Source organism: Halyomorpha halys, unplaced genomic scaffold (genome assembly GCF_000696795.3).
Source record: "Halyomorpha halys isolate HHAL.00 unplaced genomic scaffold, Hhal_1.1 Scaffold1174.1, whole genome shotgun sequence".
Classification (NCBI taxonomy): domain Eukaryota; kingdom Metazoa; phylum Arthropoda; class Insecta; order Hemiptera; family Pentatomidae; genus Halyomorpha; species Halyomorpha halys.
In genome coordinates, this window is record NW_027109467.1 from 143,991 (window position 1) to 159,194 (window position 15,204).

At 31.1% G+C, this 15,204-nt stretch overlaps 1 protein-coding gene across 1 annotated transcript in view; it reads left to right on the plus strand.

The window, feature by feature from the left end:
- Positions 1-13,229, plus strand: part of LOC106688669 (ankyrin-1) — an 18,396-nt gene extending 5,167 nt beyond the window's left edge. The window contains exons 5-10 of the mRNA XM_014433244.2: positions 630-850; positions 2,223-2,490; positions 5,077-5,177; positions 8,759-8,897; positions 10,731-11,048; positions 12,637-13,229. Of these exons, the coding sequence (XP_014288730.1) occupies positions 630-850; positions 2,223-2,490; positions 5,077-5,177; positions 8,759-8,897; positions 10,731-11,048; positions 12,637-13,080 (1,491 nt within the window). The 3' untranslated portion in view covers positions 13,081-13,229. The remainder of the gene's footprint in view (positions 1-629; positions 851-2,222; positions 2,491-5,076; positions 5,178-8,758; positions 8,898-10,730; positions 11,049-12,636) is intronic.
- Positions 13,230-15,204: the final 1,975 nt, after the last annotated feature.

Genomic DNA, 15,204 nt, shown 5'->3' on the forward strand with positions numbered 1-15,204 from the left:
ATAAAATTCTGACCAAATAACCTCCTTCCACAACCGTTGCTCTAGTGACATTACTTCCTTTCAAAGTAATCTATTCTTAATAATGTATATGTAATAGTACTCCCCTGACACTTCATGGGTTGTAGCGTTACAGATTTATATATATGGTAAACATGATGATACTTAAAAAGGAGTTGCCATGTGGTATGATAAGTTCGATATTCTTCTACTATTATTATTTAATAATAGTAGAAAGATAACGCTTCCTGATATTTTTCTGACAATTAGTATTGAAAATATAGTTTTGTACATATATAAAAATATTTTTAATTTTTATATAGAACGTTTTATTCTGTTATCTTACTACTAGGAAAGTCTTGCTGTAAATAAAATAAAGACATGTATTTACTAACAATAAGCTGTAAATTAAAAAAAGAAATTCTAATAATGGTGGTATTATATAATTCACAAACCAAGTTTGTAGTACTTCGTTAGAAAGTACTGTTCTCCTGCCCCTTCATGGGTTGCAGCGGATTACAGATTTAATTTTGTTTAAATATCTATGCATGTATATATATTGAAGTACTTACTGAATGAGTTTAATAAATTAAAATCTGGTTGTTAAGTTAAATGTTTATTATGTCAATCAGGTTGAAATACTTGAACTTCTTATGCAGCAAGGTGAAGATCATTGGTTACCATGGCAACAGAAGCGTCCTCTTCTTCATATAGCTTGCGAACGTGGTGCCTGGAACTGTGTAAAATATCTTGTTTCTGAAAGATCTGATGAGATTAATCAGTGTTATGATGAATATTATCCCATTCATCAAGCTGCCCTCAGGCCGATTAAGTTCTTAGAGCTTTTAATTGGGTAATTTTCTTCAATTCAAACTAATTTTTTCAACTTTCTTAGTAACATATGAACCATTAAAGTTAAATGTCTAAAGATTTTTATGGTACATTTTTCAATTTATATAATAGACAAATATAATATCAGACCTCCATGTGCAGTTTTAAAAATATTCTGCACAGGTTCCCATGAAAACCCATTCATGTTTTATTAGTTTCTTGAATAGTTTGAAAACTGTACATCTCCTAGGCACATTCCAGACGTTCATTTGAGTGAGAGATAATTAAATTTTCTATAGAACTAAACTTTAAAAAAAATCTTAATCATGTTAATATTAGCAAAGAAACAGCAAAGTTTTGTATTGGACTTTGCACTTAAAATGGTTAGGAAAGTCTTGTTATGGACACACTTGGTATCTGTTTTAGCAATTGTTAAATCAGAAGTGGCACCAAAGACATCTGACTAGTAAACGGCTCAGTATATTTACCAAATATATAAATAATTGCCTTTATTTCTAACTTAATGATTTCTTTTTGTACAGGAACTTTTTAGGAACATTATTGACTGTTCTAGTTTCCTAATGTTCCCCCCTCCCAGTGTAGCCCAGCCTTGCCATCACCAATCACCTTTATACGTTTCTTAACATAGCTAACACCACATATGGGACCTGGTATGAAGGGTAACTTCTCAGATCCTCTCCTAGCAAGACCATCTGCCCTCTTGTCGCCTTTAATGCATGCATATATTTTATGGCTCAAGAAAGGGAGTTCAAATTAATTTTACACTTTTACACCAATTTAGAACAGACTGCATAATTGCTTATGGCCACCTGACTATAAGTGAAAGTTGTAATTAGTCTGTGTTTCATTCCACCTTTGATTAGGTTTTGGGCACAAAGATTAATTGCTATCTCCTCAGCTTGAAAGAATGAGGTGCCTGCCCTGGGTCTGCCAATCCTACATACACCTGTTCCATTAAGGACCTGTCTAAATAGCAGTTTACGCTATTGAATGGTTTGTATCGGGTAATCCCTTGAATTTTAACACTATTAGATGTCCCTATATTTCTTAATCTGAAGATCAGAGTGCATAGCTAACATCTTCATCAATGATCCTGAACTAACTTCTGTGTCCTTCATAAATTAAGGATTTGGATCTTGTTTTCAATTTTACAAACCTGTATGTAGAGCTGAGGGTTTGAGATTCAATCTTAATGTGCAGCGTTGTCAGATTTAAAAGTACTTCCATCTCTGCAGTAGGAGTAGTGCACATGGGACTAGACATCAGAAGGCATGCCTGTCAGACATAGATTAGATTTAAACCAAATAAAATCATTTATAACCATTTAAGTCCTCTCTGTTGTTGATGATTATATTGTGCTTAAATTTTGTTAGATGTGGTGCATCAACTAGTGTCTGCACTGCGACTCAGCAAATGACTGTTCTTCATTTAGTATTTTTACTTGGACGAAAGAGTGCTGAAGAAACCCTTCAAACCTGTAAACTTCTTCTGGATCATGGGCTTAGAGAAAAGATAAACCAGCCAGATTCTCTTGGTAATACACCCCTTCATGGCCTTATAGTGCGATATGCTTTAGAAGAAGCTCGCTATGGTTATGATTCTGATAATCAACCATGGAATAAATGGGATGTCCTACATTTGGTAAGTTTATATCATTACATTAATTTATGCAGTATTATTTTGGAAATTTTATTCTTTACTGTGTTAACTCATCTATGGAATGACAATTTTATAATAGCTAGAAAATTGAGCATGATTTATATTAAATAAATTGGATTTCATTCTTTTTCATCATTTTCTAATGTTGATTGTGAGTTATTGGACAATTGATTTTGTTGGATTTTTTTTTTTTTTTTTTTTTATTTGTTGATATTTACAACTGTATAAAAAAATACAACCAGTAAATTTGATCATAATGACATATGATATGATACAGGATGTAGAGAAACTACCCAGTAGTAGAACTCTAAAACAGTTTACAATATAAGGTCACGAGGCCATCTTCTTTTTTGTTGGATTTAGATTTCAGAGTGTTGCAGTAGAAAGTTAACTATATTGTTATTATCTAAAAATAAGGATTTTCTATCAATAATATTTTTGGTCATTGCTTAAATATTTTTATTAAAAAGTTTTGTTAAGTATAAACTCACTGGATTGTAAATTCTTTTTAAACTTAACTTATGAAAAAAATCTGGTGTTGTGCGGACTATCACATAACTTTCACTTAGCACCCTCCACGTGTCCCCAAGTTTTGTGTAGATTACTGGGCTCATTATTAATTATGGGCAAGTTATTGGTATATTTATGATTTTATTTTTTTTAAATGTCTCATGAGCAGAGAAGGGGCAGGGGAACATTGAGAACAAAACTTTTCACAGAATTATTTTTCTGTTTCCATACAGATTTTTATTACAGGGTTTCTCGAGGTGGAAATGAGAAATATAAACTTTTTTGCCGCCAAGAATACAATAGTTTAACAAAAGATAACAAAGTCGTAATGAAATTGAGATAGATTGGGCTGTCTCGGCTTTTCCTGTTCGAATTTGATAAATATATTTTTCCTTTTTTCTTCTTCAGTAATCCATAAAATTCATTAATATTTTGTATTTGTCCATTGTTTATTATTACAAACAATGAGAATTGATTATTTTTTTCAAATAGACAAAATTAAAGGTACCTTAGGGGAAGAGTTTTTAAAAATTCATTATTTAAGCCTTTTGAGACTATTTCAATGAGGATATAACCTATGTAGTATTAAATATCATTTAAATCTACATAGACATGCTGAGTTTTATCAAAATCGTTTGGCTCATTTTTGAGAAAATAAAAAAAAATGTGATAAATCAATTCTGTTAAGTGTCATCTCCGATTAGGTTGATTTTATCAAAGAAGTTGCTGTCACATCCCTGGCATATACCCGCCTTAAATATGTAATTTCAGTTTCGTAAAACTTTTCATTCTTGAGCCAGGCTGTTCACACACACCATATATACCATTTTGTGAGTATTAATTGTTTGGACTCAGGTGACCTCGAAATGTGTATTCCTATCAATAACTCAAAATCGAAAATTGGCACAATCACAATATATCCTACTGTATATTCCATTTATCGGTGAGTGAAAGTAAAAAGGAAACAACATGTTATCATGTGTTTTGTGACTAAATTCCATTTTAGTTCTGAAATCTTTTGAAAAGTTTTTCAACCTGTAAATTAAAATAAATAAATTTAAAAATATAAGAAGATGGTCAGGGTTGCGGTCAAAAAAAGGAACAAATAGTTTTAAACTACTTGTTCCTTTTTTTGAACACAACCCTGACCTTGTTCTTATATTTAAATCTTTACGGTCAACTATATATACATATAAATTTAAAAATAAGTTTGTCTAATTTTGTATTGGTCTACCCTCTTTCTACAGAATTCTATACAATAGTTAATCAGATTTTAGAACAGTATAATTACAGATTTTAGATTGAAACTATGAGAACTTCCAGTTCCTACAAGACTAAAGCTTTCAAAATTCTTTTGGCACACTTAGCTTTCTATCGATTACAAAATATTTACAATTCAAGCAGCATTTGTCTGCCTGCATTTCAAAAACATATTTAAATTATAAACTAGAATAAAAATCATTAATAATTAAAGTAAAAATGTTTATACAAACTCTTAGACTATATAGTTTTCACCCAGTCATTATTTGTTATTACAGCGGGTTTAAAATGAGACATGCATTTTTCATTTCAGGGCAATGTACATGATCATTTTATGTGCCCAAATGTTAGTATGAAATGTTACCTTTTTTCCCATGGGCTCCTGGACTATAAGTTGTAATATACAAAATTAAATCATTTGTTTAACAAACAGAGAAGTAAAATTTCAATAAATTACAAAAGAGCAATTTGTTTTTGATACTATAAATACCTATTGATTAAATAGTTCCCTCCACTTAGCTGCCATAACAATCTATTTTAGTGTAGCATGGTGCAGGTTGTTTTTTTTTTACATAAATGTTCCTGTTAGTGTTAGATCTAACTTTAATATTCTTGGTATTATTTATTATAAGCTTCTGTTTTTTTTTTACTTTTTTATACGGTGTGGCCTATGCTTACTTTATATATGTTTTTTAACATATATATAAAAGGAAAATATAGATGAATAAAGCCTAATATAGCTTTTAATGATTTAAATTTATGATTAATTAATAATATCTTTATAATATTTTGATGCAGGTTAGATACTTACTCCAGAATGGTGCAAGGCCCTCTATTAACCAACCTGGGAATAGTGCTCTAGCTTGTGTTCTTAGACATGTCAGAGATTGGGAATTCAGGTAAACTCTATCATTTATAACATTTCTTTTAAGTATGAAAATTGCAAATAAAAATAATTATAACTATTATTTATTTATTCCTATTTACTTAAATTTATAAGTAATTGTGTTTTTGAAAGTTGTTTTAATTATAGTAACGTTCTGTACTTCTATTCTTAATAGCAAATTAAAATTCCGAGAAAAGTTATCTTTCATCGAATTGTTGAATGGTTTATGGATCCCAGCTTTATGATTACTTCCATGACAAATGAAGGCACTTATTACCTGAAGAATAAAAATGGTTTTAAAAATCGTTGAATATTCTTCTTCTTCCTTAGTGCCTTTTAGTGTGTAAGAGCATTAACACATTTATAGCAGCAATTGCAGTTGTTTGCCAGTGTCTTCATAACACCTAGCTGCTTGATTTTTTCTACCCCAAGCCAAGTGATTTTTTAATCCTTGCTTTTCAAGTTACTTGCCTATTTTTTATACTGGTACTGGAACTAAAGGGGAAGACATATCTGGCAAGTGGGTCTATTTGTCCTTATTTCAATCCCTAGAAAGATCAATAAAATAATTCTTATGCCTCCATGTCGATCCTTTTTGATTTTCTAATGAAATTAAAACAGGAACAGCCATTTGATGGAGGATGCGACATATTCTGGGATTCTATCAGAGCCTAGAAGACTATAGCTCAGTGACGCCTACTGACCAAAGTCTGCTATATTATGTAGAGCTGTTTATGTCCACATAGGTGGAAAGTTTCATCACAAATTATCCCATACCTGTTTCTTGCCTCAAGAACTTTCTAGGTTTCTCTTTTCTAATTCATCCTTAACTTAAGAAAGTTAATTTCCCTGCTTCTTTTCTTTTTTGGCTCACTTATTCCCAATATCCACATGTTATGTCTGCAACTCTTCAGTTTATTCCAACCATCTTGTTTTATGTCCCTAAGAATACCACATTGTAACAATGCAGGCTGATTGAATCTGAGGCCAATTTATGAGATTTGAATTAAATAATACTTTTCGGATACTCTACGGATGATTGATTCAGTATATTTGGATCAATATTATCTGGATCCTCTGTCTCTTGTTTGTCACAGCTCAACTCTCTGAAGGGATTGGACCGCTGTAGAGCAGGTGACTTGGTTTGTTCAATTTGTCTGTCAAAAACATTATAGTCTGTCTTTTATTTTAAGTCTCAACAAATACATAAGAAGATCATTAATGGACCCTGTGCGATTAATAAAAGAAAGATGGTCTGGATGCAGTAAAAAACAACTCAAATATCTCAAGTTTTTTTTTACCGCTTCCTTTAATGAAAACATAAATGTTTGTCATCCCAGGTCCAGTTATGGATTGTTTTATCTAAAAGTCGGGTGTAAAGTTTTTATTCAGAGAGTGCTGGTTTGGGGATAAATAATTTAAAGTCCTATATTTCTTTTAATTTAGGCTTTAATGCCATATTAACTGCCGATGTTCATTTCTTTCATAAATAATATTTTTAGAAATTTATCTTAAATTAGGAAAAGGCTATAGAATATGAAATGGAATATATTACTTCAGACAGAAAAATAAGGCTAGTTCTTCATTTTCCATTTCACTTATAGCCAGAAAGTTAACAATATAATTATTTTTCATTATATAAACCTACCCAAACAGCCTTCTCATCTCTTAAGCTGCACAAAGTCTTTAGATATCAAATATTACAAGAATTATTAATTATAGTTTTCATGTGTTAATACAGTGTAATCTCGGCAATTCTGAACTAATTGCTGCAGGGGGGGGGGGGGTATGGATTGCAAAAAGTACTAGGAAAAATGGTGTATAAAAATTCAACAATATGAATATACAAAACTATTTTTATTTATTTAATATTTTTTACATATTTAATTAGAAATTTGATTGTTTAAAGTTTTGAAAATTAATTTATTTTAAAATAGTCGGTTATTTTTTATTTATTAATTTTTTTTTTTGCTGACACTTCTGCAGAAACCTCTTCACTGCTTTTTCTCTCAGGGATTGTAAGAGACCTCAGACAGTGAATGAAATGAGACATTGCTCCTTCATGCTTTATCATCGTTGGTTCCTTAACTCGTCTTTCACCTTCTTCTTCATCAGTAGAGACTTCTGTAACACTGTTCTGTTTCCTCATCAGTTTTAAATGTGAACTTTTTCTCCTCGTAACCTTCAACCTATTCATGAACATCTGTATCATTCAATGAAGCATCTGTGTTTATATTTTTAATTGAGGTCATAATCATCTGTTGCCTGAATTTGTCATTGTTATCTGTTGATACTTCATGGGTTTTCTCTTTTCCCAAAAATGAATTCCATGAATTGTGTATGGTCTTTGGCTGAACTGCCTCCCTAGCTGCAGTTAAGAATAACACATCTTTGAGATTTAAATTTTTCCATGTCATAAGAATTTTTTGTTGTGCTACTATTGGGTTGTAAAATAAGTTTGTAACATTTTTTTACTGGTGATTTCAATAAAAACTTCAGATTCTAGTAAATACTTTTAATCAATTATGTATGACCCATTTTTATATATTACATGTTGCCATTTTTTCAGATAATTTTTTAATTCTGTCCTCCCATAACTTCTCAGATTGTTGCATAATGAACTCCTCAGTGTGCGTTTTGCAGTCCTCGAGTGAGTTAAAGTGTTTCCTATTAAGAGAGTTTTGAAGGGCCTAAAATAAGTGAAAATCTATTGGGGCAAGGTCTGGTGAATAGGATGGATAGGGGATCACATCCCAGCCAAACTCCAATAATTTCTACCGGGTCTGCAAAGACACGTGAGGATAGGCGTTATCGTAATGGAAAACTATGCCTTTGCGATTATGAGACACAAATGATTTGGAACACTTGCATATGTTAAGTGTTTCTGCGATATCCCATGTCGTAGAGTGAGGGTTGTCAGAGACCAATACTCGAATTTGGTCATCAACAGTTGATGGATGATCCAAGCGCTTTACGTCTTCCAAGTCAAAATTTATGGTTCTGAACCGAGCAAACTACTGACCGACGGTGCTTTTTCCTAAGGCATCATCACCATACACACTGCAAATTTTGTTAACCGTCTGTGCAGCGGATTTTCATTTCGGAAATAAAAAATCATCAAATTACTAAAATGAATTTTTTTCTCTTCCATTTTGAGCAAGCGAACTATCAAAATAAAAGCACCTTAACTAATCTTTTTTTAGAATATGTAAATATTATTGACCAAGTAAACATGATTTTATAAACACAGAGAGGATTGAATTGAAATATTGAAAAATCCTCTGAATTTATTTTACAACCCAATACATACGAGAGTAAAGCTGTTTGGTAATGGAGCTTGATTTTTTTAATCACACTTCTTCTCACGATGATTACAATAACTTGCGTATAGAATGGGAAGTAAAAAATATCCTTTACACATGGGCACTTTTATTTAAAAACAAAAGTGTTATCGCCTGTTGTTTTCTCAAAAGAAAAGTTACTTTTTTAAATTTTTTTATGCCAGATTACTGAAGTGTTGGAAATACCGAGATTACATTGTATACATTATGAGCCAGTGTGTAATGATGATAAATTAATAATTGATTGGATCAGGTATGAGTTATTGAACATGCTGCTGCAAGAAGGAGGGAATCCTAATGTAGTAGGGAGAGACGGGAGCGTTCCCCTCATGGTCTGCCTAGTCCCACTTATCAATAAAGACCCACTTCATCATTTTACTCATACTATGAAAGTAAGTCTTACCTTGTTCAATATTTCAATATCGTTCCTAGCTCTGCTATTATTCTAATAATACTTTTTTTAGTTAAGAATTTTGAATATTTATTATATTTTTATAATTTATGAAAATGTCTAATTTGGGACTCAAATCATTTATATTATTAAACATCGTCAATGAGCGATCTTCCATGATTATTTTTGTTTACATATAACTAAATTAGCCTTATCAAAGGTCAAGTTACAATTTTTTCCTTTAACATTTTTGCCCAAATTACAATATGGAATGGCAGTTGGTTTACATAATATCTATATTGTGGTGTTATTTTTATTTTAGACTATTTTTCTGTTTTTATAAACTTAAGGTTTTTTTTTTCTGTAATAAAATCTGACTACTTATCTTTTTATTGGATGGAAAAATAATAAAACAAAATCATTTATTCATACTTACTTAGCAATTTCATCATGAATGAAACAAACCAAAATTCCGTACTCAAAAAACTATTAGCCTTTGTTGCTTTTTATTATTCCGGGAAATGCTCCGAATATGGAGTGCAAACATATTACCTTTACAAGGAAAGATTTACTTATATTCATAAACTGATTTATAAATGTAAAAATTTATAACTGTTATCCCCCCTGCACTCTTATGTCTGTCCCACATCTGTGTTTTGTCCCTCGTTGGCTGTCTTTAAAACACTATGGCTGGGTGGTTCTGATTTTTTCTTTAATTATTTATTATTATATTTTTATTTGCATTTATTCTTTCTTGACCTTTATTTATTCTCATCTTTCTTTCTTAGTTTCTGGTCTCAGTGTATACAATTTTGTTTTTGTTTCTGTAATATCTACTTTTATATTTTTACATGTTATTACCTCTCCTGTTCATTTAAAATCTAATAGTCTGTGTTGTTTATTTCTTTTTATGTATACTTATTATTGTACATTTTACTTGTATTTCTTTTTGTTCATTTTTATATAATTTTTTTCATTTATATTTACATATTTTTAACCCCACCTTAGTTTACTTCTTTGTATCTCATTATCTTACATTTTCAACAAATTTTTGGTTGTTTTCTATCTATTTTAGCCCTGATGAAGCCCTGCAAAGTGTGGTAAAATACCAGAAAATAAATAGTTAACTATTTTTTGTTCCACCCCCAACCATCTCCTTCATATTCAGAAAAATACGGTCAATCAATAAAAAAAAAATTAAACAAATTATTCCTAAAATAGTTACCAATTACATTGTTTGACATTTTGATGTGTACCCTCAGTTTCATATCTTTAAGCACACTTAGGCGAAGTCCATGCTTAATACTGCCATAATCCTCCCTACTACTATTCATATAAATTTAAACCAGCCAGTATCACTCTTATTTTTTTTTTTAATACACAAAATATCACTACAATATATTACTTTGTTTACATTAGAGTCAAATAAAGAGCAACCTAGTGTTGTCAGAGATAGTAGTTTATTACAAGTAGTAAAAGAAACTGAATATAGGACAACAGTTATTAGGAGAATTATACCAAAAGTGAGAATAACCGATTGGAGTTATAGTGGGATTAGAGAGAAAGGAGACCAATGTGGAGGCTGATATTACAGTATTGGTACAAATCTTTGGCATATGATATTTAAAAATTCTATGAGAACAACTCCTCTCTTTGTTATTCTTGTTACTTGAAATAAATATATTAATAATTATAAAATTTTTACTTTTTAGACCTAAACGATGCTTTTTAATTGAAAAAAAATGAATAAAATCATTTCTTGCATGTTATTTTAATTACTATGTATGAATAATTATTTTTTTTTTTTAATTACTTCTCCCTACTTTCCTTGCAGGTGTGCTATTTGAACTGTGTTAGAATTCTATTAAAACACGGAGCGAATCCAAACTGTTCGTCTAGGAGCAATTTAACACCCCTCCATGTCTTAATGTTTTCAGCTAGTGAAACAGTGACACTTGGTCGTGATATGGAAAGAAAAATGGAATTTATACGAAGCCTCCTTGTCTTACTTCTTCAGCATGGCCTTGAAACTAATATTCATTTCTCTTCTCGACGTTCTCATATTCTTTTAGAACTTTTAGATATGGTGAGGGCTACAAGGGGTCCTTCTGACATCCAGCATGTATACAATCTAACTCTTACTTTTTTACAGGTATCAATTCTTTTTTTTTTAATTGCTATATAATTAATAATATAGCAATTATGAATGAATATAATTAATAATTGCTATATAATTAATATTTCTTTGAGTATTCATTTAAGTAAAATTTTCATAGCACCTGAAAATCATATCGTATGAAATGCAAAAGCTTAATTCTTTGTTTAAAACTAGCCTTTTCAAAAAATTGTAATCTTATTTATTGTTTACTTCTCATAAATTTTGGGATATGATTTAAGGTGTTATTCTTGATTCATGGAGTAAATTAGTCAAAGCTTTTTATTCTTCGATTGAACAACCCAATGCTACGTCCTGGCTTCCACTAGTTAAATTGGTGAAGTGTGTAGCTGTCCTCCTACAATGAGCAGGGTCCTTGAATCTTCTTCAACACTCAAAGGTTTTAAAGGTTCTACACATCAAAGGTTTAGGGTTTAGGTGTCCTCTTGGTCTGGTACCATTGATTTCTTTGTCAATAAGTTTTTTTGGTATCTCATGAGATCTTCCTTGCAACATGGCCTGCCCAATGCAGCCTACTGAGGTTGAGGATTCTTACATCAGGCACATTTAACAAGGAATACAATTCTTTGTTCGTGAACCTTCTCCATAATGAACCATCTTTTACTGGACCATAAATTTGTCTCAGAGTTTCTCTTTAAAATTTCAGAAGATCTATTTAATCATATTTTGAGTAGGCCCAGATTTCAGACTCGTATATAAGTATCTACCTGATCAGTCTCTTATACAATCTTGTATTTGTAGCTACTTCCCAGATTCCAACACAGTCCAAAATAGTTCTTATTGGCTGATGCTATCTGTCTCCTTATCTCTTCTGAAACTTCATCAATTGCATCATTCATCAACTTCATCTTTTGCATTAACCTGTGTACGGTGCATCAGTGCATGAAGTAATCAACTCGTTTAATGAGTAAGGAACAATAATCTTTAGGACCTCTAAATTGATTAGCTATCGTAGCAGCTTCATGTATGGAAGGAAAGATCTTTTAGAGAAGGAAAGAAGAAAGGAAGCTCTTCTTTTACTGCAGCTTTGGATCTTCTGATAATGTCGATGCCATTGACACAGCCCAAAATTCTTACCCTACGATTAAAATTTGTCCTTCTGTTATGGATCATTGATATAGAGGCTTATCTTAAATGCTATCATAAGTTTACCTAACTCCACAAATAGGTGATGCGTTTGAATGTGTTACTCTCTTCCTCAATCTAGAATGGTTCGTAGGACAAATATTTACAGAAGCGCTACACTGATATTTCCGTTTAAAACTCCCAACAATCATGAGACAGCAATGTTTGGTACAATATATTTAAAAAAATGTTAGAAGCACACAGCACAAAAGAGATGCCCTGGTCAATAGTTGCAATCAAGAAGGGAGCTTCTTGTGACTAGGAAACAAAACCGTCTTATTTCAAGATGTTGGAATCATAATGCCTACTAGTAGATGTTTTCTAGTGCATAGGTTTTCCTCATTTAAAGATTTTCAGATAAATGTAAACTCTAGGATTCTGATTGCTTTTAAATATTTTACTTGTGATAGTTGCTAAATAAATGTATTTATTCTTTCAGTATGGAGCCAACCCTGACATATGCTTCACGGCTCAGGGTACACGAGACACATCTTCTGTAGCATCATCCATTTATCTCCGCTCAGCTGGTTCTCATCCTGTTTTGTATCACTATGTCATAATGGTTTCTCAAAAGGATGATTTGGCCCTGGATCCCCAGCAGAGGTTTTCTCCCCTCATTTGGCTTTATGCACTTAGTATGGGACATAAGGAGTTATATGCAACCCTATCAGCTCTATTACGAGCTCAAGAAGCAGGGGTAATCCCTGTACGGGCTACAGCTCTCTGTTCTCTGCTCAAGGAGATGAGCTCTAGACCCCGAACCCTCAAACAAATAGTCCGCAATGTTATTTATCGGGCTGTAGATCGTCAGCCTGGCCTTGTTGTCAATAAGCTACCACTTCCTAATTCATTGAAAGAATATATACTCAACTTTGAGCCGTAATATCAGCTGGCTAGTCGATTTGTATGAGAATAATTTCTTTAATTTAGATGTATATATTTATTAATTATATATTTTGTATGATAAAGGCTAATAGGACTAATAATTTGTTCTTGTGGTTATACAGAATTATCTTAACATCAGAATGTTACTCAATTGATTAAATTGATAGTTCTAAATTGTTTGGCTTGATAATTATGTAATATCAGTAATTTTTTGTGTGGTTTATTCAAGAACTAATATATCATCTTGTGATTACTTCCTGAAATCACTCTGAAAATTTTTTTTTTTAAAACTATAGCTAAAGTAGCCAATAATTTTAAGAAAAAATGTTAATTTTATTTTCCAAACTACTATCAGTCATCATCTGGCTATTTAGATTAACTTTGCAAAGCTGTACCCTGAATTTAATTATTTACTCTTTAATTAGAAATTAAATATATTAAACATATATTTGGGATTAAATTTTAAATCATAAGTGTCATGAGTCTGTTTGTAAAATTAATTCAGTTTTAACACTATATAAATTACTCATTTATTAATATTAATTTATATTTTATTACAGTAATACTATTAAAAGATAATAGTTGAATTAGAGATGGCTATAATACTTTTCTGATGTTAATAATCCTTATTGGTTAACTGTTATTTTTCATTTTTTAATATGTTGAACTAAATTGTTATTCATACTTTTATAATTTGAAAATTTATTCAATTTTTTACTTGTCATTATCTTTATGTTTAAAATAATCTCTCTAGTTTATTGTTTCATATGCTCGGTCAGTAAGGTATACTTTTAATTTTTTGTACAGTTTCAACACATATTACTTTCATGTTCTTCACTTTTTTAAACATTTACACATCATTGTTTTGTTGATAATAAACAGTAAAAATCTAGTGCTTTACTTGTGAATACTGTGGATAGGGAATAATACTGCTGAAATAATACTGAAAGGAAATGTAACTGGGAATAATACTGCTGAAATGGAAATCAATTAAATCCCATTATCGAGGTTCATGTGTACCCATGCTATTGTGAGAATATAAAATCATGAAGAATGTGAGTAGAAACTCAATAAAATTATTATGAAAGTTGCTTTAATGAAAGGAAGAATAAGTCTACAATGTTAAATTTCTCTTCAACCCTTTACTATTTGTTTTTATGATTTTTTTTTTTTGTCAAAGCCTGAAAACGAAAGAAGAACCATAACAGTGAAGTGAGAAAGAACAAATTGCTTTAAATCTAGCCTACATCTTTCGGAATTATCTCACAACTTTATTAAAGTTTAGGAGACTTCTGTAAACCTGAGAGGGTAGCATACCATACACTCATTCGTAGGGAAAGTGAAGTTAAAAAGAGGGAAGTTTACCATGACCTCGCAGCTTAGGTTTACATTGATGTTAATAGGAATGTCCGCCATTGTAATTTAAACTAAAACAGAAGGCAGCCAGTGATTGGATCCTAAACTTCCCCTACTCCTCAGCCACGCCCCTATATTTTATCATAAACCCTGTCTTTTTGGCTTCTCTTTTTCGGGCAGCTTACTCCCTCCATTAAACTCTTTCTTACAAGGTGTATAATGGAGTTAGAGATTTCCCAATTACCTATGCAGCTGACTTATTGATAAATTAACACATTCTTCATGCTAACCCTTCTAGCTTACTATTAAAATGTGCCATCATCGAACAACTTTACATTAAATTTGGTATTAGGGGTTTATTTTTACAAATAAAGTTGCCAGGTTTAATTTTAAAACTAGCATGATCTATGTGCTAACATTTTTTATGAAATCACATTAGCTATGAAGTAGAGGTTATTTTTAGTTTTGCCGAAATCTGTAGTATAACAAGCTCTGTTATATGAGAGCCCAATTCAAAATAAATTTTGTTTGTTTGTATTTGTCTATTGACTTAAGTCTTGTTGATTCCATTCCATTTTATCTTGATATTTCATTTTATTTATCTCTAAAGGATTTTAGCTAACATCTATTAATTGCATTACTAATATTACCTGCATCAGATTTAGACTTTTTTTTATAAATGCTTTTAAACTTTAAAAATCAAAAATATTTCTGAATAATTATTAGACAGATGGAGAGGTAACTATTTTTCTCTCAGGACTTGGTC